The sequence below is a fragment of the Hippoglossus hippoglossus genome, chromosome 9 (assembly GCF_009819705.1).
Source record: "Hippoglossus hippoglossus isolate fHipHip1 chromosome 9, fHipHip1.pri, whole genome shotgun sequence".
NCBI classification, from domain to species: domain Eukaryota; kingdom Metazoa; phylum Chordata; class Actinopteri; order Pleuronectiformes; family Pleuronectidae; genus Hippoglossus; species Hippoglossus hippoglossus.
In genome coordinates, this window is record NC_047159.1 from 14,930,227 (window position 1) to 14,953,258 (window position 23,032).

Here is a 23,032-nt window from a genome sequence, read left to right on the forward strand (position 1 = left end):
AGCCAACAAAACTATATTGACCTGTATTTGTCCCATCAACACACAACATAACTATAATAGCACTCTACCTGGGCCAAGGCCGAACAGTTCCTTTAGGTTGCTAAGCTAGCTTCGATTTGAACTGCTGCCAACAACTGGTGGTTAAGAAGATGTTTTTTTCACATCTTCTGGTGTTTTCTTGTTCTTTTCCTCGTCTGTGTTCAGTTTGGCTTTTCGTCATTGTCGTGCATGCATCTCAATGAGTGGAATGAACAACAAGAATGGTAGCTGAAAGGAAATATCTTAAAGTCAGATTGAAGCCACATGAGACAACAGCTCAATTTACCGTGGCTTGGTAGCCATGCTCCCTGGTTTAAACCAGCACCTATCCCTTTGCCCTATCCACTGCATTTCTGCATCCAAGTGTCCATAAGCCCCGACATTCGACTTGAAGCTGGGTCATTTACACCATGTACACCGCACACACTGCACACAACTCTCACCCAGGGGTACGCGGTAGCATCACTACTTCCGGTAGCATCATTACTTTCGGTAGCATCATTACTTTCGGTAGCAGACTTTTAGGCTTAAAACATGGTATAAATGACGCCATTTAAATTGGAATGCCAGGACTTGCGGATGCTTGGATGACACCACAGGAGCAGTATGGAGGAATTTTGTGTTGCTTTCGGTCACCATTTACTTCAATTGTATTGGATTTGGCTGCAACCCTGTTTACCCCTGAAACTCCAAAAGTGTTTTGTGGACTCAAAGACTTCACCCACCCCTCCACCGGCATAGTGGTGAGTAGATAATGAGTGAATTTTCATTTTTGGGTTAACCTACCGTTTAAGAACCATCCAAAAGAAATGCAGGAAGTGCATTTGCAAAAGGATAATGAATGAAACAACTTAAAAATGTAAGTTCTCCATCTTTCTACTCCGTCCAATATTTTAGATCAAGGATGCATACCTTATGTAACCTACACTTTTTTCTGTCTAAAACAAGATCTTACACTGTATGATGTTAAATGATAAATACATGACAATATCACTTTATTACTAAGGTCACTTGACTCGAAGCACAATGCATCAAATTTATGTCCTAAGTCATTCTCATGGTTTTTAAATGTTATGTGTCCACAGGGACAGTGGAAAAGGCAATGCAGCACATAAGCTTGCAAATGGAAAATGAAAGCCTGTCCACTGAAAATGCTGCCAAACAGGTACGGGAGTTAGCCTTTGCCTGAGCCAATCAATTAATGATAGTTCACTCTGTAAACCCATTTTTTTGGAGAATATAAACCAGTTAATGTGTGGGTTGTGGTGTCCCAGGGCTAGGTACCTAACACAAACATTATTTTCCTCTCCTTATTTATTTTTGTACCATGGCTTTATGATCAAGGAGATGGAAGCAGAGGGTGTCATAACCCAAAAGCAAAAAGTGGGAAAATATAAAGGAAAATAAATATAAGATGAATTATTTTGTCTCTGGTTAAAGGTTAGTGTTATTGCCTCTGAGAGCTAACGTACCGTACATCATAATCCACAGGAACTGAGAAAGCCTCTTACATTGTAACAGACCAGGGAGAAGTGACCCCAATACACTTCGCCCCACTACACTGACATGTATGAGGTGCTGGGGTCATGGCCAACAACTTGCCCCCCTTGTTCTATTTACCTCTTTCTTGCCAGACCTTTCTCCTCCTCCACTGCAGATAGCAACAGCCCCGCATCCTCCTGCTCCATGAGCACCATTAGCTCCTGTAATTCCCCCTCAATCCTACCCCAGTGGACCATCCACAACTTAGCCCCTCACCTGATATGCACCTAACATTAGTCTGAAAAAGAGGACAAGCACCATATAATTTAGGTGTTTTGAAAGAATGGTTGATAAAGCGGGATTTGGTTTGAATATTATGAATTATCTTCAATTCTTCAGTCTGGAATCACGCTGGCATGATAAAACGTGTGTCTTGTGTATTCTTGGGTCCAATATGTTGATAGCGAAAAATGTATTATGTAGTGTTGTGCTGAAAAGAAGATACCAAACATTGGCAAGGTTAAGTTTTTAATATATTTTGTAAAAAGGCCAAATCAAAAGCCCAGAACTCTTCAGGGTTGGAAGATTTGGAGGATTATGCTCATACTCAGTGAATATTTGCTTCAGATGTGTTATATTTTTGTGATTGTCCAGCGAACTAAAACTTGTTCACAATAAATAAAACTTTTAATGTGCTGTGATCTTATTTCATAGATTCATCAACTCTAGCAGCTTGGATATCTATAAGATAAATTTGACCATGGATCAGTAAACATCAGTGTTGATAATGGGCCACATTATTTGAAGAAATGGGTATGATGATTGTTCTCTCCTCCCTTTATCTACATAGTGCATTGATGCACTTGATCATCAACGGGACATTCAGTAGAGTACAGATGAAAGAAAAAACGGTCTGTTATCAGTTCAAAAGCCTTTATTGTCTCTAAATGTCAACAATGTCAAAAAGAAAAAGTAATAAAAACATGACTAGATAGACAAAACATGACTAGATAGACAAAAGAAATCGAAGCCACAGGTAGACATGCTCATGAAGGAAGAACAGAGGAAACGTGTACAAAGGAAAGCAGCCATCCAGTCTGTGATGTGATCCACAATTGTTTCTTGTCCGCCGATGCGTCGTGGCAAGAAACCTGTAGATCTCTATCTTCTAGATCCAAGGTATTATCAGTCCTGATACACAAAATGTGTAAGATGGCCCAACAAGCAATGACATTTGGGGCAAAGGCTGGACTGACCTCCAGTGCCTTGAAGAGTTTGGACATGCTTCCATCATCCCAAAGCATGTTCAACCTCTGAATGAGACCCTGAATAGTGATGATAGTGCCACTCCTGCCTGTTGTTGTAGAAAGAACTGATAGGGTGTGATGATGTGATGTGATTTTCCAGGCATTGATATATCTGCCTGTGGATGGGACTATTCTTCAGGACCCTTATGTCATTCAGACCATGCGTATTCCATCTAAATATCAAGGTATCTGCCCATTGTATCCATAGATTGTATATAAAAATGGACATAGACGCAAAGTGAGTCAATGTGTTAGTGCTTGAAATCTCTATTTTCATAAATGAAAAGCAAAGGGTGACTCCATTGGCTGAAAAGGTAATCCTCCTCTATGAGAAAATGACCACTTCTCACTTGAGTTGTAACGTCAGTAAATATTTTTACATGGAGTTTATGGTCTTGAATCCCTATTTTCAAGTCTTCGTCAATACAGCATGATGTTAATTTAGTGTTATGTGCACCAGCTGCACTGCTGAAGACTGGACTTTATGCTCATAATTCTAAACTATTTATACTCTCCACAGAGTGTAAGTTACATTGTAATTGGTGGTGACACTTGTTGGTGCAGTAGTTGGGGATTGTATGTGATTGAGTCATAGTCAACAATGCGTGTTGTACAACTGGCGTTTTAGTGTCTGACGTAACTTCCTCAACCTGGCGAGGGTCCAAAGGTTCAAAGGTTTTCTTCAGGGCTTGTATAAATCCTCAACATCTGATTGAATCTGCAGAACGACGAGCCATGTCCAGCACCACAGAGCCCCAGACACACAGCAGTGAGTAGACACCACTTTCCGATTTTTATTTGAAATTATTATTGATTTTGGGAAAAGGGCATGATTGTTTGAATCAACATTTCACTTTGTACAAACAAAAAAATAAAACAACAACCTTAGTGTAGCATGTTTGTGTTTTGAATCCCCTTTTAGAAACGGGACTATTCATTAGCATCCAGGTGCTCCACAAAGAAAGGTGTACACACAGAAGCCTGTTTTGATTAGTGTGGTTTCTTCAGCTTTTCTTTTAGTCATAATTGTGTTTGTTGCATTTCACAATCAGAGCTGCACTTACAATACAACATGTTGGCGTTTTCTATTGTTCCTGCTTCAAGGTCTCTTGTTGAACCTGAGCTGTTGAAAGAATACACACAATGTCTCATTAGCAGCTTTTAGTCAATCTCAGCTGTTGACTAATAGAAGAGAAGTGGCTGTCAGGTCCCTGCACAGGAAAAATGAAAAGAACACGAATTAGAAAATGTGCAGGAATTATAACAGCTAATTCTATCGAGATCATTTTCATGCACACTGACATGCTGTTGGTGACACAAACAAAACAAGGTGATAAAGCTATAACTGCTAAAAATAAATTTCTGTTGCAATAGTTTTTTAAAAAGAAAAAGACAAAAATGCAATACCTGAAGCTATTATCCACGGCAGTTTGGGGCTCATCAGTGTCTCTGTTTGGTTTTCACGAGAATCAATTTTGACAAGGAAACTACATGAACCCCCCCCCAGAAAAAATAATTGACAGCCTACATTCAGGCTTCATTTGTAATGCTGCAGTAATCACAATCAAAACTCACAAAGTCAACATTGTAAGAGATTGTTAAAGCCGGTTGCGGTTATCTCTCAATTGCACATTCTGGTTTTTATTATCTGTTGTACTCGAGTCGTGGGAATGAACAAAATTCTGGCTCCGCTGATTGGTTGCAATAACAGTTTACGCAGTCAGAAAAACTCTAATGTAGTAGCTTGAGCTTAGCATGGGGCTCTGTGCTGATTTGCTTCTGCTAATCACGTAAAGCTCATATATATTTTACAATCTCCATTCTGTGTGAGATCTGAGGTAATGAAAGGGAGCTGGTTATTGGATAACAGATAAGACGGAAGGTGGTGCGGGTGTCATTCAAAGTGCATGACCCCCGAGAGCCATGACTTCACATTACGGCGGAAGGCATGCTGTTTATCACTTGTGAAGTTTGATTGTTCAGTTCGAGGGTTAATAGCTGATAACACAAACACAGAGGTGTGAAGGGCCATAGAAGAAGGTGTGAAATTGTGATTCACCATTTGTTTGAAACACTATAATTAGTCCGCATTTAGCAGATTTAGAGAAAAGTAAATCGCATCCTGACTCACACTCGTTCAAAGTTCAAGAGCTCTAAATGGTACACACACACACACACACACACACACCCATATATACACAAAACGAAGGGAGATAGAGATAAATGGTGGGAAATAAGGGAAGGTGTGGAGTCGTAGGGCCAAAGTTCAGCTGCTGAATCACTTGTTTTCACTATTTTCTCTCCTCAGTATCCAGCAGGCAGCGATGCCCGCAGGCGAACGGGCTGGAGAGCTTGGCTCCTCTCGTGCGTTCTGTGGAAGAAACGCCCGATCCCATCCCCACCACCATCAAGGGAACTATTCCAACGTGGATCAACGGGAGCTTCTTGAGAAATGGTCCTGGGAAGTTTGAATTTGGGAAAGACAGGTATTTGAGGAACACCATTAAAAGTTAAACAAAGTTGAATAAAGTAAAAAGGTAGATAGGGTCACTGAGCTTTACTGGCATGATGGTTTACAAAAAGGTAAAACTTGATCTGTTAATAGAGGAAGTACAACACGGAAGAACAGGGCTGAAACTTGCTGTTGACCTAAACACAAGTATGTTCAAACAATACAGATATACAAACCGGAACACATGACAATAAGAATAGAAATGGTTAGAAAAAAACTAACCATGAACATCATCATTCTTGTGCTTTAACCCACAGGTCACAGTAGATTAACAGAAGAAACTAATGGCAAGGAGTGGACACCAACGGTCCCCTAATGAAAACACATTTAAATTCACTAGATCATTTAGAGTTGCACCATATTGCACACACACCTATGAATAACAGTCCCCTAAACATGTCTGATTCCTTTTATTAAGATCAATTATTCTCTGAGAAAGTGAAAGGAATCCTGGATCCCTGATGTGTAAACAAAGGGGAAAACATGACCAACTTGGTGGACGTAACAATATGAGTCGGCAGACTAAATGGCGCCGCTATGACCTGTGATCTCAATCTGTGTCTTTAAACGGACATTAACAAAAGTATTCAAGATTTTACAGTTGGGAGAAACTGTGAATTATCTGCAGAGGCAGCGTTCATATTTAAGTGGTTTAAGCTGTCAGTTATTGAGCCACGCAAGCTTTTTACCCATCGACCATGACAAATTCTTCTTCTCACGATTATAATGATGTTAAGATTTTTTCCCACACTGTGTTTAACAAAGAATTGATTCCCTCAAAACTAATATTTTCTGTGTCTCACGCTGCTCCCATCGTTCTCTCAATTTTGTCTTACACAAATACCCTGTTGGGAATTTCAGTTATTTTTGTTTTTCCTCTTAGATACACTCACTGGTTTGACGGCATGGCCATGATGCACCGATTCCACATCTGCGAGGGCAGTGTCACATACAGCAGCCGCTTCCTGCAAAGTGACTCATATGTCAAAAACTCAGAGAAGAACCGCATTGTGGTGTCAGAGTTTGGGACTATGGCGATGCCTGATCCCTGCAAGAACATCTTCGCTCGCTTCTTTTCACGCTTTCAGATTCCCAGTATGTCTGTCTTCTTTGCATATTGCATATTGCATTTTGTTTTAGTACTGTCCTTGACTAGCTGCATTGCGTATCGCTGCTGTAGCCTAATGAAAGCTGATGTTTCATTATAATGTGTTTCCTTCCAAGGTAAAAGGAACAATATATTTGTGTGTGTGTGTGTGTGTGTGTGTGTTTGTATGTGTGTGATCAAGGTATTACACATATTGTGGGGACTTGTCTTCCTTATGGGGACAAAAAGCAAGTACCCATTACGTCAAATCATTACATTTTAAGCTAAAGACACATTCTAAGTTAGAGTTATGTTATGTGTTTCATCTAAATTGTACAAATTGTTGTTTTCTTTACGCTAGAATGAGCCCTTTATATTTAAATACTATATATTTACTTTGGGAGCAGGTCCTCTCTACGGAGGCCGCCATGTTTTTTTTACAGTAGCCTAGACTGGACAAACTAATCACCCTTTGAGTTTTTGTGACAACTGAAGGCTACCACAATTTCTCCTTCATGTTTCGAAGGGGAGGGTGAGCTGAGAGGTATTCAGCTGCAACATGCAACTTCCCCACTAGATGTCACTAAATTCTACACACTGAACCTTTAAGTTAGGATAAGTTTAGTTAAGGTAAAGGGTTAGGGGTAGGCAAGTACTAACTAAGATTAAGGTTAGAGTAAGTCTCAAGAAAATCAATGTTAGTTAATGTAATGTCCTCTGAAGTCATGGAGACACGTGTCTGTATGCGTGCGAGATGAAGTGCAATCTGAAAAAAATGGAGTAAGACATTGATTTAAAAAGTATAATTCACTGATGATTGCTGTGCGAATGACGAATTTTGCTAACGTGCCAAATTTCATATCTTCCTGACGTCTGCATGTGTGAACAGAGGCCACAGATAACGCCAGTGTGAACTTTGTCAAGTACAAGGGAGACTATTATGTCAGCACAGAAACCAACTACATGCGGCGAGTAGATCCACAGAGTCTGGAGACAAAGGAGAAGGTCAGTCCGTGCATCAAATACAAAAGTCTCTTTTGAATGCTCATGCTGACGAAGAGTCGGAGGGTAAAGACGAGGAAGATGACTGACTGTTAGGACGACAAAGCTGATGATGCTGTGCATTTAAGGTGGACTGGACTCAATACATTGCCGTCAACTCAGCTACAGCTCATCCACACTATGACCAAGACGGGGCCACGTACAACATGGGCAACTCCTACGGCAAAAGCGGTAACCCTCTCACTCCTTACTCACTCGCTACTAACCATAGAGCTATATGTCTTGTATATTTATGTCCACATCCTTATGTTATCTACCCTCACACATACTGTACAATATTTACTTTCCAGGTTTCTTCTACAACATCATCCGTGTGCCTCCTCCTGACGACAAGGTAGCATCGGAGGACTCAGCGGACCTGAGCGGAGCCAAAGTGATCTGCTCCATCCGAGCATCTGAACCCAGGAAACCTTCCTATTACCATAGCTTTGGTGAGATACACTCTGCAGCATAACAAACAGGCCACACCTTCTTTAAGTAGTCTGTATGCTGGATGTATACTAAAGTGGAATTAATGAAATCTGAGAATTTTTATGGTCTGCACTGGCAGGATGAGTCTACTTCACTGAAAGAGAGCATCACAGTGCTTTCTCTTTTTTTTCTCCATGCTCTTATTAATTACTCATTTGAATTCTAGTCTTGTCCTGCTTCTCTTTGTCAATCACAGTTCCTTTGTCTTTCAGTTCAGCTCTCACTATCTCTCTCTGCCGCTGACTCACACACACTTACTCACACTTACACTTACACTGTTACCGACATACACATCATTTGTGCAATTGCGTTTTAATGATCATGAGGATTTTATTTCTATAAGCTATGTAAGTGTTATAAATCATATGTCTACAATTCAGTCAGCGACACTTAAAGCAAATGTAGCAGGTAATAAAGATTGATTTGGCCCAAAAAGCTAAATTTTAGGACTTTTCAAGAGCATGATGAATGAAATGTAGGACCTATGTCAAGTACAACAGACATGAAGGAATAATTCCTCATATCTGAATTTACGTTCTCATAATTGAAGATAAGCTGAAGTAGCCAAGTAGAGAATTACCCTCGAAACACAACGTTATCTCTCAAACTACAGGCAGACAGTCTGTTTCCATCGTCTTTCTCAAAGCCAAGCTGACTGCACTGAGATGAGTGCTCAGTTCCACATTGGTCTTGTTTGTAATGTTATAACGACAGGTTGAAGTCTGTATTGCAGAGAAAGACCTACGACATATGGAGACATCACAAAGTATGACGTTTCTCATAAAAATATCCCGAATCATAAGTGCAACAGAGGTAGCATTAAATTAACTTTAATAAAATCCTCCCTAAAAGAGATTTTTTGACTTTTTAAAACCCAGCGGAAAACCCTTTTGTGAGGGAGCTCTCAGAACAGACTTCTGCTGGGAGAACAAATCATCCTAATAAACTAATACATAATTATAAGATCATAATACAGTCAACAGTATCAAAATCTAAGCACCTAATGTGGAGGTTGAGCTGCAGAGTAAGAATGTGGATAAGTCAGGTTATGATGGTCACAACTGTACAAATATGACTGGATGTTAACAATCAGCTGAAGGCCAAGCAGTGTGTTGACACAATGAAACATTAAAGCGATGCAGCTAATGGGAGCACGACTTCATCGCTCTGCCTGATCCAATGCCACGTTGCTCCATTTTGTTTTTTTTCCTACTGCACCAGTGCCCTGATTACATCTCGGTCTACATTTCCTGCAGACCACCCTCGCACTGCCAGACTGTCGGGCACCAAGAAATCTCACAACTGATGCAACATTGTAGAGTTGTACAGGGCACCACAGACTCAACGCTGCATTAATGACTTACACACACATCAAATCTAAATGTTGTATCCCACCATGACGCAGGAGATATAGGGAGTTCGAGTGTGATTGATGATGTCTGATGAAATGTGATGGAAACATGCTGAGTAAGGGTTGTCAATCGAGTGTAATTTTTAATGCTGGCTTCTTCTCTTTCAAATTTTCCTTCTCCAGTCATGTCGGAGAACTACATCGTGTTCATCGAGCAGCCGATCAAGTTAGACCTGCTGAAGTTCATGCTGTACAGAATCCAGGGGAAGAGCTTTCATAAAGTCATGACCTGGGAGCCTCAGTATAACACCATCTTCCACCTGGTCGACAGACACACTGGCGAGGTGGGTTCAAACTACTTGACTGCACAGTAATGCGCATTTAGGAAACGCACACATCCAGCAAGTTGTGAGCTAATCTATTCATGCATGGTAAAGTTTTTTTCCATTATTTGTTTTGATAAACTCTGATGCCGTACATTCTTTTCTCAATTTTCTCATCTCATTACACAGAGTACCCATTAAGCATCAAATAACTTCCTTTCAGTATGTGAAGGTACAACAGCTGTGTCGTGATCCTCAAATGTTACCTACAACCACGACAGTTCCTCCTTGTGTTTCCAAAAGCATTTGTATCCCTTCTTATTATTGTGTTAATATGTGATTCTGTGTCCTGACTGTTCCAACAGGAGAGTGAAGTGAGGTACTTTGCAGCACCCATGTTCACACTGCATCAGATCAATGCTTATGAGGACAACGGCTTCTTGGTTATGGACATGTGCTGTGGGGACGATGGTGAGGTCATCGGAGACTTCACGCTGGAGAACCTCCGCAACCAATCAGGAGAGGAGATGGACAAGGTAAACGCAGTGTGACTGAGAATTATGTGGCAATTACGGTGGCCCTGAGAACGCACGTGCAAATAGACACAACACGTGCAAATGGAGAAAACATCTTCATCAATTTGACAACACGTGCGCGGCAAATAGAAAACACCCTGAAAATACTCAAAGCACAAACAATTACTCACAACACAACCTAATACTCATAACACAACCAAATACACATAACACAACCTAATACTCACAACACAACCTAATACTCACAACACACCCAAATACTCATAAGACAACCAAATACTCACAGCACAACTAAATACTTATAACACAACCAAATACTCACAACACAACCAAATACTCACAACACAAACAAATACCCAAAACATAACTATGCAAATACCCACAACACAACCAAATACTTACGAAACAATACAACTAAATACTCACAACACCACCAAATACTCAAGAAACAATACAACCTAATCCTCACAACACAACCTAATCCTCACAACATAACCAAATACTCACTAAACAATACATCCAAATACCCACAACACAACCAAATACCCACAACACAAATACTCACAACACAACAAAATACTCACCCAAATTAATGATGCTTCCTCCATTTGCATGTGTTGTGTCTATTTGCAGGTGTTTTCTTAATTTGTAGTGAGTTGAGCTCTCAGGGCCACAATGGTCAACACACACACACACACACTTTTCTCCCACAGGTCATCTCCCTCTCACTTTCGTCATTTATATATTTTCATTAAAGTCTGTCTCTTACGCAGAGATAAACCAATTGTCATAAACCATTAAACTGGTAAGTTTGTGATGCAACAAGCTTTTGAAATCTCTGTGATTTCCAACATGTTGCAGTGCATTACTTCAATCAAAGCACAGTTATCCCAAAATAACACAAAAAGCCTCCAAACAATATTACCGCCGTGTTAAAACATGATTTTGTGTCAGTATTTTATATCCCGAGGTTCGGCAAGGGAGCCACGCTCGCAAATTTTCATGCCTCTCTGATTTCTTTTGGCAGTTTTACAACTCGTTGTGCAGAAACCTTCCGAGGAGATACATCCTGCCGCTGAACGTGGATAAAAAAACTCCTCTGGACCAAAACCTTGTCACTCTGCATAACTATAAAGCCACAGCGAAGAAGACGAAGCCAGGAGAGGTGGGATTTAACATGTACATACAGTAGATATGATGAATCATGTTTAACTGTGCATTACTTTATCTGGTGTTCCTGGAATCATGGAATGAATGAGGCCTGTAATCATTATGAATAAAGTTTCACTTCCACACACTGCAATTATCCAGCATGATGAGACACTGAAGGTACTTTCTGCCAGATAGTAATTTCATGACTTGGCCAAGACGTCTCAGACAAGCCCATGGACGGAAAACACGACTTGAAAAGCCCCAACACGAATGCAGAAGTGACAACATGACTGCAGCCATGTCACAGCTACTAAAGCCACTAAACGGAAATACAACAGGAAGTGAACGACAATGGATTTTGGAAATTAAATGAGTAGAGTTACTTACTGTGGTTAATATTCTTTCTAGTGAACCGTCATTCCTGAAAACCTGGTAAAGGTAGCCGCCGCCTAAAATGCAGCGCATGGCCATTTGAGGTGTCACGGTACAGGTGCCTTCCTTCTCTTCCGGCGCTCCAAGCACATGTATCGAAACACCTTAAATACACAAGCTTCCAATTTGAAGTGGCAGATGGCTTGTCCAGCTTTTACGCTGTAGTTTCATTGTCATTGACCGCTCAATTCCATTGTGGCTGTCTCCGTTGTGTGGCTTTTGCAGTTGTGTTGTGGCTCTTGCATTCATGTTTCTGTAAATGTGCTTGTGTGAGACGTCTCGGCCACCATAGATACAAATGTCAGAGTGACAGTCCACCATGTGGCTGAACAACTGCCATTCAACAGCTTATGTGGCTAAAATATAAAAGTTGTATGGATGAGTAAAATCCCGATTTTTCACGTGACCCTCCAGGTCTTCATGACCCACGAAGAGCTTTACGATGACCAGCTGCTGCAGTACGGCGGCCTCGAGTTCCCTCAGATCAACTACGACCGCTACAACGGCCGACCCTACCGCTACTTCTACTCCTGCGGCTTCGGGCACGTCTTCAGCGACTCCCTGCTCAAGATGGACGTCCACACCAAGGAGCTTAAGGTTCGCTATCGCTCAAATACTTCTTATTGTTATCGGAGTAGGGTATAATCACATCAAAGTTATTTCTACCGCTGTTTTCTCTATCACTGAGTGGGGGCAATAGGTTGGGAGTCGGTTTCCTAACATGAAACAGCTCAAAGTAAAAAGGGAGACGTTTATGTAATCTTTCCTGTCTAGGTGTGGCGTTATCCCGGCTTGTTCCCGTCTGAGCCTGTCTTTGTTGCTTCGCCCAAAGCAACTGAGGAAGATGATGGAGTGGTTTTGTCAGTCATCATCACACCCAGAGAAGTAAGTTGACAACAAAAACAACAACAACCTAGAAGAGAAGCAGAAGACGTTATTAATTCCAGCAGTGACAACATCACTCTAATACTGACATTATATTATATCTGACACGGAGACAAATGGTTCAGTACTTTCACCATCATTATTGTGAGGAAGGTGGTCCGTGACCTTTTTTCTTTACATAACATTTTTTAATCTTCTCTGTTTCCAGGAGAAAAGCACTTTCCTCCTCGTCCTGGATGCCAAGACCTTCACCGAGCTGGGCAGAGCCGAGGTCCCCGTCAATATCCCATACGGGACCCATGGCGTGTTTAACGAGATGGGCTAGATAAGACACTGTTTGCAACTCTGGGGCAAATAGCTGAAACTGAGCCAGTGACCGACCACTTTATCCACAAACTAGAAAATATCTCTGTTGAAGCCACTGCCTGTAAAAAAAAAAAAACCTGAACTGTAAAAAGCAGAAAAGAGCTGGGAAGGAAAAAAGCTGCAGATTCATGCTATTTGTTTGTGCCTCCCTGATGGGACTAGCTGCATGATCCTCACTGTGCAGCCATTACAGTCGGCAATCTTCTGGAGACTAACAAGCCAGAAAGTCCAGCACGGCATCTACAGTCATCTTACGTGTACAATTTGCAAACAGCCTTTAGACGACGGCCAGAGACCCAAATGGTGCTTCCAAGGACCAATGCTTAATGTGGAAAACATTTAGAGAAAAATGAAACATGAAAATCAATACACACATTAAAATAAAACCCATTTCTCTTTTTTTTTCCCCCTTTAAACCCAAAGTGTTTTTGCATCATCACGCCGCTGGAAACGCTATACTCCCAGCGAGGACAGAGCAGCACTTAGGATACATAAAAATGCATCAGAGGAAATTCAATTTCTGTCAAAGTAATGTGATAGAAATGGACAACGTCTGTAATGCCTGGAAAACAAATGGATCTGCTGGTCGATAGCCACCAGAAAGTCTGGCAGAGGTCATATCAGAAATGTGGTGTTGTGTTTTTTTTTTTGTGTGAATCCGCTCAAAACAACCCAAAACAAAGTGGACACACACACATTAGTAATGACACATCGGAGCTGGTCTGTGAAGGGGAACAACTTGTTTCATTGTGTTAAAGTGTGAGCTAAAACAGAGCAGTGCTGAATATGACACACGGGCCTCACCCAGAATGCGAAGTAGCCTCCAGCTGCACTTGTCACTCCATCGTCTCCACAATTGACTTTACTGATGCTTATTTCATCGGCGGATTTCCCTCTCGCATTGGATTTGTACTGACTCTGGGCCCCGCACCTGATTCACACACTACAGCTGTGAGGTTTCCAATATATTATGATCCATATACTTCCTTACCCCTCTTCAATGTTTAAAATTTGACTTTTAAAGAAAGAGTTACAGTGTGGGAAAGTTTTGCAGATGTTTTGCAGAGTCCCAACCTTCAATAATTTATGAGACACAGGCAGGGGTTTTATCATTAGCTCCTCTTATTACGCTGAACTGAATTAAGCAGGAAGTAATGGAGCTAGCCCAGTGTACAGTTTACATTAATCTTATACCGGGAATTAACAACACTTATGCTTTTGTCATGTTCTCTACTCATCTGAGGCTGTGTGTCTTATTAAGCATGCTGCACAGGTCTCCCAAGATACACATTAATTAGCCCGTAATTCCTAATCTAATCAGTCACGCTTAACCTCTCTGTGTGTGTGCGTGCGTGTGCATGCATATATCGTATGTGCAAGTTCATTAGCACGTTATCGAACAGGCATGACCAGCAGAGAAAGATACAGCGACCTTTGCCCTCAAGAAAATCTCATGATAAATTTTATGTTTGCAGAGCAGAGGCTTATCAGCGTTGGCCTGCTCCCTTTTAAATCCAAAGTGCTATTGGAAGCATTAGGATCAAGGTGCTTCCTCAGATAGTTCACACTCTGGTGACTCGTATTCCTGCATTCACCTGAGACGAGTTTGACCGATGGCCAAACACAGTCGCTGCAGGAATCTATCTGTATACACTGTAACACAAATAAACTTGTGCGTCACAACATTTGTATGCGGGTTTGTCTGCCCTGCTTTCAAGGTGACAGTTTCAGACTGTCTCCGCTCTTATTTGACACCTGAGAGTAAGCACGAGCTCACTTTCAAACCCCCCCGCTGGCTTAATAAGCACAAGTTATTGTGCCGAGCCTTAACTTTGACTGTTGTATCATTATTTCATATCCCATGAATTCATAATGATATCATCTATATTCACCATATTAGACACACTTCTAAGAGGCACGCGCTGATTTCCCTCAATAGCGGGAACAATGTCTCCCATACCCAGATTTGTCACTCCCTATCTTCACGGTCTTGAGCCATCTTGTGGGAGCACAGTTATCTGACATACAGATTATGTGCATCTGCATGAGCGTGTCCGCGAGCGCTTCCCCCTCCCCTGTGCACATAAGTATATGTTGATTTATGTGAGCAGTGTGTGAGCGGGGAGCCGTGCACGTGCGTTCGGCTCTCTGTGGGCCTCTCTCTTAATTGTACATGCAAAACACTGCAAATGCTTCATGAAGTCAGAATGGAGCAATTAAAAGACCCTTGGAGGGGGTGAATCGTGCAATGTCAACAAGAATAAACTCCCACAGTGGACCACAACAAGAAAAACTAATGTCAGGAGAGGATTTACCCACATTGCACTATTAGAGATCGAAAAAAAAATCACAATGCAAATTTAGCTGCTTTATTGTCAGAATTTGAGGCTTCTGTTTCTGTCTTGATTTAATTCCTTCTGGTGTTATTACAAACTCCTTCCTCCTCCTGAGCCTGCTGCTCAGGTGGTTGTAAAACACATAAAGTTTATTCAACAGCTCTTCAGTGAATGATTACTTTGAATCCCTTAACGCCTTCTTTGTTATGTCCTAAAATAAAAGAAGAAAATTAGTCTGGTATTGAAAGTGATTGCTTGAAAAGGCAAAAGGATGTAATTCTGCGTTGGAATACGCACTGTGTTTAAAGACTGGGATGTATCTGCCACCGCCGCATTAATGCTGGACAAATACGTTCGCGGTGGATGATGCATTTCAGTGTCCTAATAATGACAGAGGCTTCAAACTCTGGGGGGGGAGACGAGAATAAGCCCAGGCCAATATAGGCAGAATGAGGCTGATTTTGCCATTATAAGAGCGAGCGCTTCTCCCTCTTGGATGGAAGCCTGGGCTGACAGTCAAACATCATTATGAGCCAGTGGACTCGCAGTTTGTCACTGTCACAGCCTCTAAATAGAGACTTTGTTTTCAAGATTTGTGAAGATTTATGACATTCCGGGCACTTTTTAAGCAGCGATGCACAACAAAGTCATTTTGTTTAATGTGAAGCCACTTTGAAAAATGGCAGATTCTGTGGGTTGTGGGCTGATTTCCTGCAAACGCAAATATAATGTGAGACATTGTGCCCATTTTTTTTTTTTTTTTAATCGTTCTTTCAATCAGCGGAAGCAGATGTTGTGTGAGGCGCTGGGATATCGCTGAAATGAACGATGACATTTTCCTCATCATTGTTGAGGCCACCTTTGAACCCTGCCCCTTTAAAAATCATTTGCACATTTCTATGGGTTGTTGGAATGAAGTCGGCCAAAAATTGATTGGCCCAGGGGCCTTTCTAAATACTTGATGAGAGGATCCACTATTTGCTGGATGACTGGATATTCATGCTATGAATGCAAGTAGCCAACACACTTATTATTTCTTCTCGTGGTGTGTTGCGTTTGTGGCACGCTCGTTCCTACACGTGCATTCTGAGGCAGACCACCTTATGAAAGAGGGAGTGATCGTGTGTGGAGGATATATTCAACATGAATCACAGAAATTGTTTAGGCTTTTCACGTGAAGTCCTACATGGCCAATTGAAGGAGGAAATACAGGTCGCCACAATTTCATTCCTCAGGACCAGAGGTGCATCTTCCCCTCCCTGGCTCCCAACAGGAAGGACTATGGAGGTAATCTCTACACAGCAACATTTATTATGGAGCCAATGAGAAGCCCCCACCTGCAGCAGCGCCCTCTGCCGGCTCCCACAAACTCCTCTTTATAAAGTGCTGCGATGCCTCGACACGCATGCAGTCGGTGCGTAAGAAGCGTTCACTCCCTCCAGAGGAGCGCACCGCACAGCTTCTTCTTTCCCTTTCTTTGAGGGAGCCAGTGTAGTTGGCGGAGGGGAGGCAGAACGAGAGTCCGCGGTTTGGTTGCACTTCCAGAGGAGTTCCTCCAGATTCCTGCGTCGCTGAGGCACCGTTTCGCGCCAGTTCGAGGGATGTTTTACGCACAGATCGTCTCCACAGGGCAGCCGGAGCGCGCAGATGATGCGGAGAGATCAAGTCTCAGTAGTTTGGCGTAATGACCGGAGCGCAGACGGACCCCGAGAAGCTGCTCTCATGGATTGATTGACTGTAGATTGATAGATTTCCCCCCCCCCCCCCCCCAACCCTCTCAAAATCAGGAGGATTTTGTGTGCGTCGCGTTATAAAAAAAAAGAAAAAAAGAAAAGAATTGTGGATTATTATTATTATTATTGGAGGAGTCGAGGATTTTTTTTTCTGGAGGTCTTTAATTTGAAGTTGCACGAGGATACTGACTCCCCCCCCCCCCTAATTTAATCCTACATTCGGGTGAAGGAGCTGAAGAGTGGAATTAACCTTCTCACAAGGTGGAAATATTTGTCTCACATATTTGGAGCCCAACTCCTCTCTGCTGCCGATATGAAGTCTGTCTCTGTGTGGATGTGCGTCTACATCTCTCTGCTGCTCTTAGGTGAGAAGTGGGAATTAACACGTCGCTTGTACAACTGCGTGCAATTCTGTGGCTCATAGATCTAAATTCTAACAGCAGTAATTATTCCCAGGGAGCATTTTTGTGGTGTGTTTGCACTTGTCAAGCTGGAGTTGTTTGAGGACACAAGGTTATTACGTGTGTGGTTTAAAAAAGAATAGAAAAGGCTTTTACGCGCAGAAAAATGCTGATGGGTGTTCATGTTATCCTCGGATGGTTTAATTAGATTATGAGTAATTGTCACCCAGAGCTGCACACTGAACTTGGTCTGTGTGATCACTTCTGCTGGATCTGTTAAACAGCCACAGTTTACATAACAGAAATAGTCTTTTTAAAAAAATTTTATAACAGCATAAAACAGCTTTAAATAAATGGAAAATATCTTTGGAATTTTAATTTCGACACTTGTGATTGAATATAAGAAAAACCATCATCGCCATTATCACCATCATCAGGATTATCAGGATCAATATCCTCCTTCACCAACGCCAGCCCTCCCATTATAAATCACCTGACTGATAAAATAAATCCGCTGTTAACTTCATGTCACTCTTCCCTCACCCGTTGCTGTCAGATACTGATGCAGTATCGCCTCCTCTCCTCCAAGCTCAATGCTAAACATCACCACGAGGGGTCTCTCTTGTCATTCCACCAGAACCCTCTGTACTTTGGTGGGGTTTTTTTGTGCGAAGGTGCGTTTGAATCTTGACTCATGTCAAACACCAGCATCTGTGTCTGTGCTCTGTGGACCCCTGTTTGCTCGGTGTGAATTAAGGGTCTTGAGATAATGACTGAATCCTTCTCATACCAATGTGCAAGGTGCAGTGTAGTCGGATTCAGAGGCTTTAAAGTGAGCAGGCTACAGGTAGCCACAGGTCACTGAATATAACATAGACAAGATATAACAAGACCCCACGTTGACATGTCTAAGACTAATGGGAACCTGCAAGAATGTAACTGAATGTCAGAGATGCTCGGGCATGCACAGGCCATCAAACCTATTTAAAGGCCCCTCATCCAACCTGTTTCATGAATGAAATCAAGTTCATGATATAGGATATGTTACAGTGAATCACCCAAAATCCCTCTCACCTTCATTTGCAGATTCTGAGCCCCCCTTTTCTCTTGTCACCCCCGCTTTTCTCTCCCTGTCTCCACCTAGATGTGGAGGCGAGTTCATGGGAAGGCCCCTCAGCTCTGTCCGTGTCCCCGGGCACCAGTGCTCCAGGGTCTGCAGGCCCCGGCTCCGGGCCCGGCGCTCAGCCAGAATGGGTGGACTGCATCCAGGCCAGTGACATGTGCAACCAGAACCCGTACTGCAGCTCCCGCTACCGGGTGATGCGCCAGTGCCTCGTGGGCAAGGAGAAGGAGGCCATGCTGGACAACAACAGGGAGTGCCAGGCCGCCTTGGAAGTGCTGCTGGTCAGTCCTCTGTACGACTGCCGCTGCAAGAGGGGCATGAAGAAGGAGCTGCAGTGTCTGCAGAACTACTGGACCATCCACATGGGACTCACCGAAGGTAGGAGGACTTTATGATTCTGTGTACCTCACAAAATTCACATCACAATGAGCTGTGTGGAAATGTCAGGGCCCTGTTTTATAATGACACCTCTTTAAAGTCACAGGATTTCTTTGTAAAACCGAAAATGGATTCATGTGAAATTAGCAGCTGGTTTTTCAACTCTTTTTTTTTTAACCAGGCAGCTGATTGTGAAGGCTGCAGGTCTTTGGTGTCATTTCCCTTAATGTGCTTTCCCTTTGTGTGAATTCAGCTCACGTCACGTTCACTGGTGTTAACTGCGTATGCATTGCAGAGCCCTACCTGAGCCTCACGGTCACGTACAACATGACGTGTACAACGAGATGCATGTGCACCGATGCAGGAAATGTTATGTGGCTGTACAAGTGCAACATACCTCCGTTGATATTAATGGCTCCTTCTGCCACGTTATAGAAATCTATTCGAAATGACTCCTCTAATCTCAAGTACCAGAGCACATACGGAGCAAAGACAAGAAAGACACGCAGAACACCCACTGGTGATGACTTATTCCCTGATGCCTTCTTATAGTGATGCCCAGAAGCCCCTGATGAAAAATATATGCTTTCCCACTTTGCTCAGCCTCTTGAAGGTAATGGAGCTATAATGGGATTACATTAGGTAGACCTGTTATGGCAGACTTATTGGTTTTCACCTAAAGTGTTCCATATTACCATGTAATTAGGTTATAATCGTATAGCTCAGTGCCCTTTATGTGTCCACTTACACAGGACATAAAATAGCACTCTTGTTGTAACGTTGGAACCTTCTGGTTTTTACGCTGCGATACCTTCAGAAAGCATAAAGCGGCCGGCTGGACCGTCATTACTTTTGTACGCATCCTTAAGGGTGAAAAGCACACAGTGTTTCGTGTTAAGACAAATCTTACCGGATCAGAGCCCCTGGAGATGCTGCGCCCTTTGAGATCAGGTTAAAAGAGGGACCTTAACCCCAGAGCGACATTTCTCAATGCCGGCCAAACCCGCCGTGACTCCGGTGTCACGCCATGTAAACATGGAGGACATAATGTACTCAGCTGTTTTGACACGTGGGGCGGTGGTGGTGGAAGCGTTGCAAAGTCTCTGAGCTCTGAGCGTTCTGGGCTTTTGTGTTGTGATCCATGAAGTGATTTGCCGGGCCGACTGCTCATAGCACCAGCTACGCTTCATCAGGCTGATGGCAGCAGAGGGTCCCTGACATGGGTTCAAGGGAAATGTAATGACATGGATGCTCCGCAGGCCTGGCGTCTCTCCCCTCCTGTCTTCCTCTCCTTTACTGACTTTCTTCCTTTGTAATGATCCGTCTGTTTTCCGTCTGAGCCTCTCCCTCACCTTTCCTTCTCACATCGCCGCATCACTCTCAGTGTCTTTTTAACTTGGATTCGTCGTGTAAGTTGTCTGGCTATTAAGGATAGAGACCTCCTGTGCCTGCAGTGTGCCCTTCACAGAGCTTGTGTTACTTTGCAATGAATGCATCTCAGCAGTGTCCCGTTTTTGGCTCTGTCACCCTCGGAGATAAAACCCACTTTAACACAAACGAAAAGCTCTTACAGTGCAGCTTTAATCTAATCACGATCCATTGTGCAGTCAAGCAGGCTTTTGTTAACTGGAAACAATCTATGTACAACATCCATCTCGGGAAACAAACACAGGGGGCTGAATCCCAGCAGACCCTCTTGAAACGGTGCTAAACCACTTTAAAAATCATTTGTTGACAAAACAGGAAGGTCTCTATGTAGTTGTTAAGTTGCAATGTAACTTTGAGAGTTTCATTTTACTGACGTTAATGAGGAGAGATGAAGGACGCAGGTGTGTGCGAGGGAGAAATATAAAAATTGATGAAAGCCTGTAGACTTTGTGATTCGTATATATGTGTGTGGAGTGGGCGCTGTGTGCCTGATGGCTGAAGACAAACATATTCAGTCACTTTGCACATATCGCTGCAGCCTAAGACCAATATAAAGCCAAGAGTGAAATTTCACCCCGGCTCGAACTTGGTATGTTTCCTGTGACCCACGTTGACCAGGGGCAGGGAGTCGGCCGGCAAGCTCGAGGGCTAAACCGCCGCGTCTGTGAGGAGAAAGCTGATGTCGATCAGAAACAATGCCCTGCCCCCAGACCAGCCCTACACTAACCGCACACTGATCCTCCACTGCCTCGGGCAAGGTTATTACAATATCTTAGTTAGTATGTATATTCGTATCTTTTATAAGTTAACGTTCTGGCTGAGGTTGAATAAACGATTTATCTTTGAAGGTGGAGTAAGAAATTCTGCAGATAGGTCTGTGTATATATGAAATCAACTGCAGAACAAACACCCCCATGCATTCAGCGCTTCCTCAGATGCTCTGACCCCAAATTCATGAATGTGCATTGCAGTGACACAGTGGAGGAAACTAGGGCATCTTCCACACTCTGAAAGAGGGTACTTGCAATCTCACATCTTATCATGTAAAAATTCCATTCATACAAACACATCGATCGAAGCAAACCAGTGTAAAAATTAGCAAGAGTCAGTTGCTTTTACAAAAGTGTAGGGACAGAAGACAGGACGAGGGAATGACTGATGTGTTTTTTTAAATGTAATGTTTATTAGTAATCAAGGCGACCAATATTTGGAACTGATAAATGTATATTCCAAATGTAAGTGCTGGTGTAAACATTTTGAATAAAATTAACTCCATCTACATAAAATCTATGGACACCTGCTGTGGTGTCCAGGTGTTCCTGTTCCCTTGTCCCCCCCCATTTGTATCGACGAGAGAAGGCTGAATACGCATCTTGTGTTCGTGCTGCTGGATCTAACAGCTCTCTAAAACAGTTTTTAATAAAAGGTGAACATTTTCAGTGTGATCCGACATTCAAACTGGGTACACGCGTTAAAATACCAATACAAATATGCCTGGTAACCTAAATATGTTCTTTAATTTACATTAATATGTTTATCATACATTATTTTTATTATCTTCATATAAAATTCCTGTCCCCCTTTTAGAAAATGTAATATTTTAACATTTACTCAACAAATTTTTATGGACTTACTTTGTATTTGTACACTTTTCACACAAGTCATTTCACTTACTTAAAAAGATGTGAGAGACCCTTCATGCGGATGTGTTGCGTATCGTCTCATTTACAGTTTCTGGTTTCTGCTGGTTGTGTGTTTTGTTGCTTCAGGTCCACTCAATGTGTTGGATCAACAAATGACATGTTTATAACCTTGTGTTGTTTATTGGAACTTCTACGATATCTGCGTCCTAACCTCCGTCACACAGCTCCACTCTGCAAATGCTTCCCTCTGTGCCTGTCTGTGTACACAGTAGCTTTCAGTGTTGATACGGCTATCACTTACAATGTGTCGCCACTCAGATTGTGTCATGGGCAGGACGTTGCTTTTAAACCCAATTAGATATAAGGGAAATATGAATAATATAAATGTATGCAGGCTCAGAGTTAGCAAGTGTCAATTGAGACTTTTTAATAACCAGACAACACATTATTCAACATGTGAGTGAAGCAGGGACACTTCCCGAACATCACCTGCCTGAGAGCCTGAGACATTTGCACTTGAAACAGAATTTCTTTTTAAATGTGTCCATTATTGCATGTTTAATCTTAAAGGTCTTTATTCTTTAGATGAAAAAGACTTTGTCAACTGAACGACAATAGATCACATCAGAAGTATTCACCAGGTGAATTTGAGGCTTTAAATGCTTTCAATGATGGGAATAAAATCAGTTATTCAAACATTCAAATTGACCTTGGCATCTTCAAATACTTTGCTGCTTCTTTATTACAATAACAAGCTAACACAATTGAAGAAAGCCACATTAGTTATTATGACCTTTATTTATGTAATTTGTGATTCGAAATAGTTTTTTCAGGTTTGAAATGGATAACTTTAATATACCCTAATAATTAAAATAATTGATAAACCTCAAGTCCACTTTTATCGTATTGAACATCAGGTGAGTGGCCTACTGAGTCATTAGACTATAGCACATACCAAGGTTTAACAGTCCTTTATAAAACCACA

The 23,032-nt window shown here is 42.2% G+C and overlaps 2 protein-coding genes across 2 annotated transcripts in view; both read left to right on the forward strand.

Moving 5' to 3' along the window:
- The first annotated feature begins 3,494 nt into the window (after nucleotides 1-3,494).
- bco2l (beta-carotene 15, 15-dioxygenase 2, like) lies at nucleotides 3,495-14,692 on the forward strand. The gene is made up of 12 exons (XM_034595100.1): nucleotides 3,495-3,597; nucleotides 5,137-5,314; nucleotides 6,224-6,435; nucleotides 7,317-7,432; nucleotides 7,558-7,660; nucleotides 7,780-7,920; nucleotides 9,495-9,655; nucleotides 10,000-10,170; nucleotides 11,198-11,335; nucleotides 12,169-12,351; nucleotides 12,529-12,639; nucleotides 12,848-14,692. The coding sequence occupies exons 1-12, from the start codon at nucleotides 3,564-3,566 to the stop codon at nucleotides 12,962-12,964; spliced, it is 1,665 nt and encodes a 554-aa protein (XP_034450991.1). The 5' UTR covers nucleotides 3,495-3,563; the 3' UTR covers nucleotides 12,965-14,692.
- A 2,041-nt stretch (nucleotides 14,693-16,733) lies between these two features.
- The window catches only part of LOC117767458 (GDNF family receptor alpha-2-like), a 53,884-nt gene continuing 47,585 nt past the window's right edge, over nucleotides 16,734-23,032 (forward strand). Inside the window, exons 1-2 of the mRNA XM_034595101.1 lie at nucleotides 16,734-17,439; nucleotides 18,620-18,976. Of these exons, the coding sequence (XP_034450992.1) occupies nucleotides 17,388-17,439; nucleotides 18,620-18,976 (409 nt within the window). The 5' untranslated portion in view covers nucleotides 16,734-17,387. The remainder of the gene's footprint in view (nucleotides 17,440-18,619; nucleotides 18,977-23,032) is intronic.

Excerpts from the sequence above, each read along its gene's own strand:
- bco2l (XM_034595100.1), top strand. The coding sequence starts at position 3,564 with ATGTCCAGCACCACAGAGCCCCAGACACACAGCA. Across the intron at positions 10,171-11,197 it reads CAGGAGAGGAGATGGACAAG|TTTTACAACTCGTTGTGCAG; the intron begins GTAAACGCAGTG and ends TTCTTTTGGCAG. Across the intron at positions 12,352-12,528 it reads TCCACACCAAGGAGCTTAAG|GTGTGGCGTTATCCCGGCTT; the intron begins GTTCGCTATCGC and ends TTTCCTGTCTAG.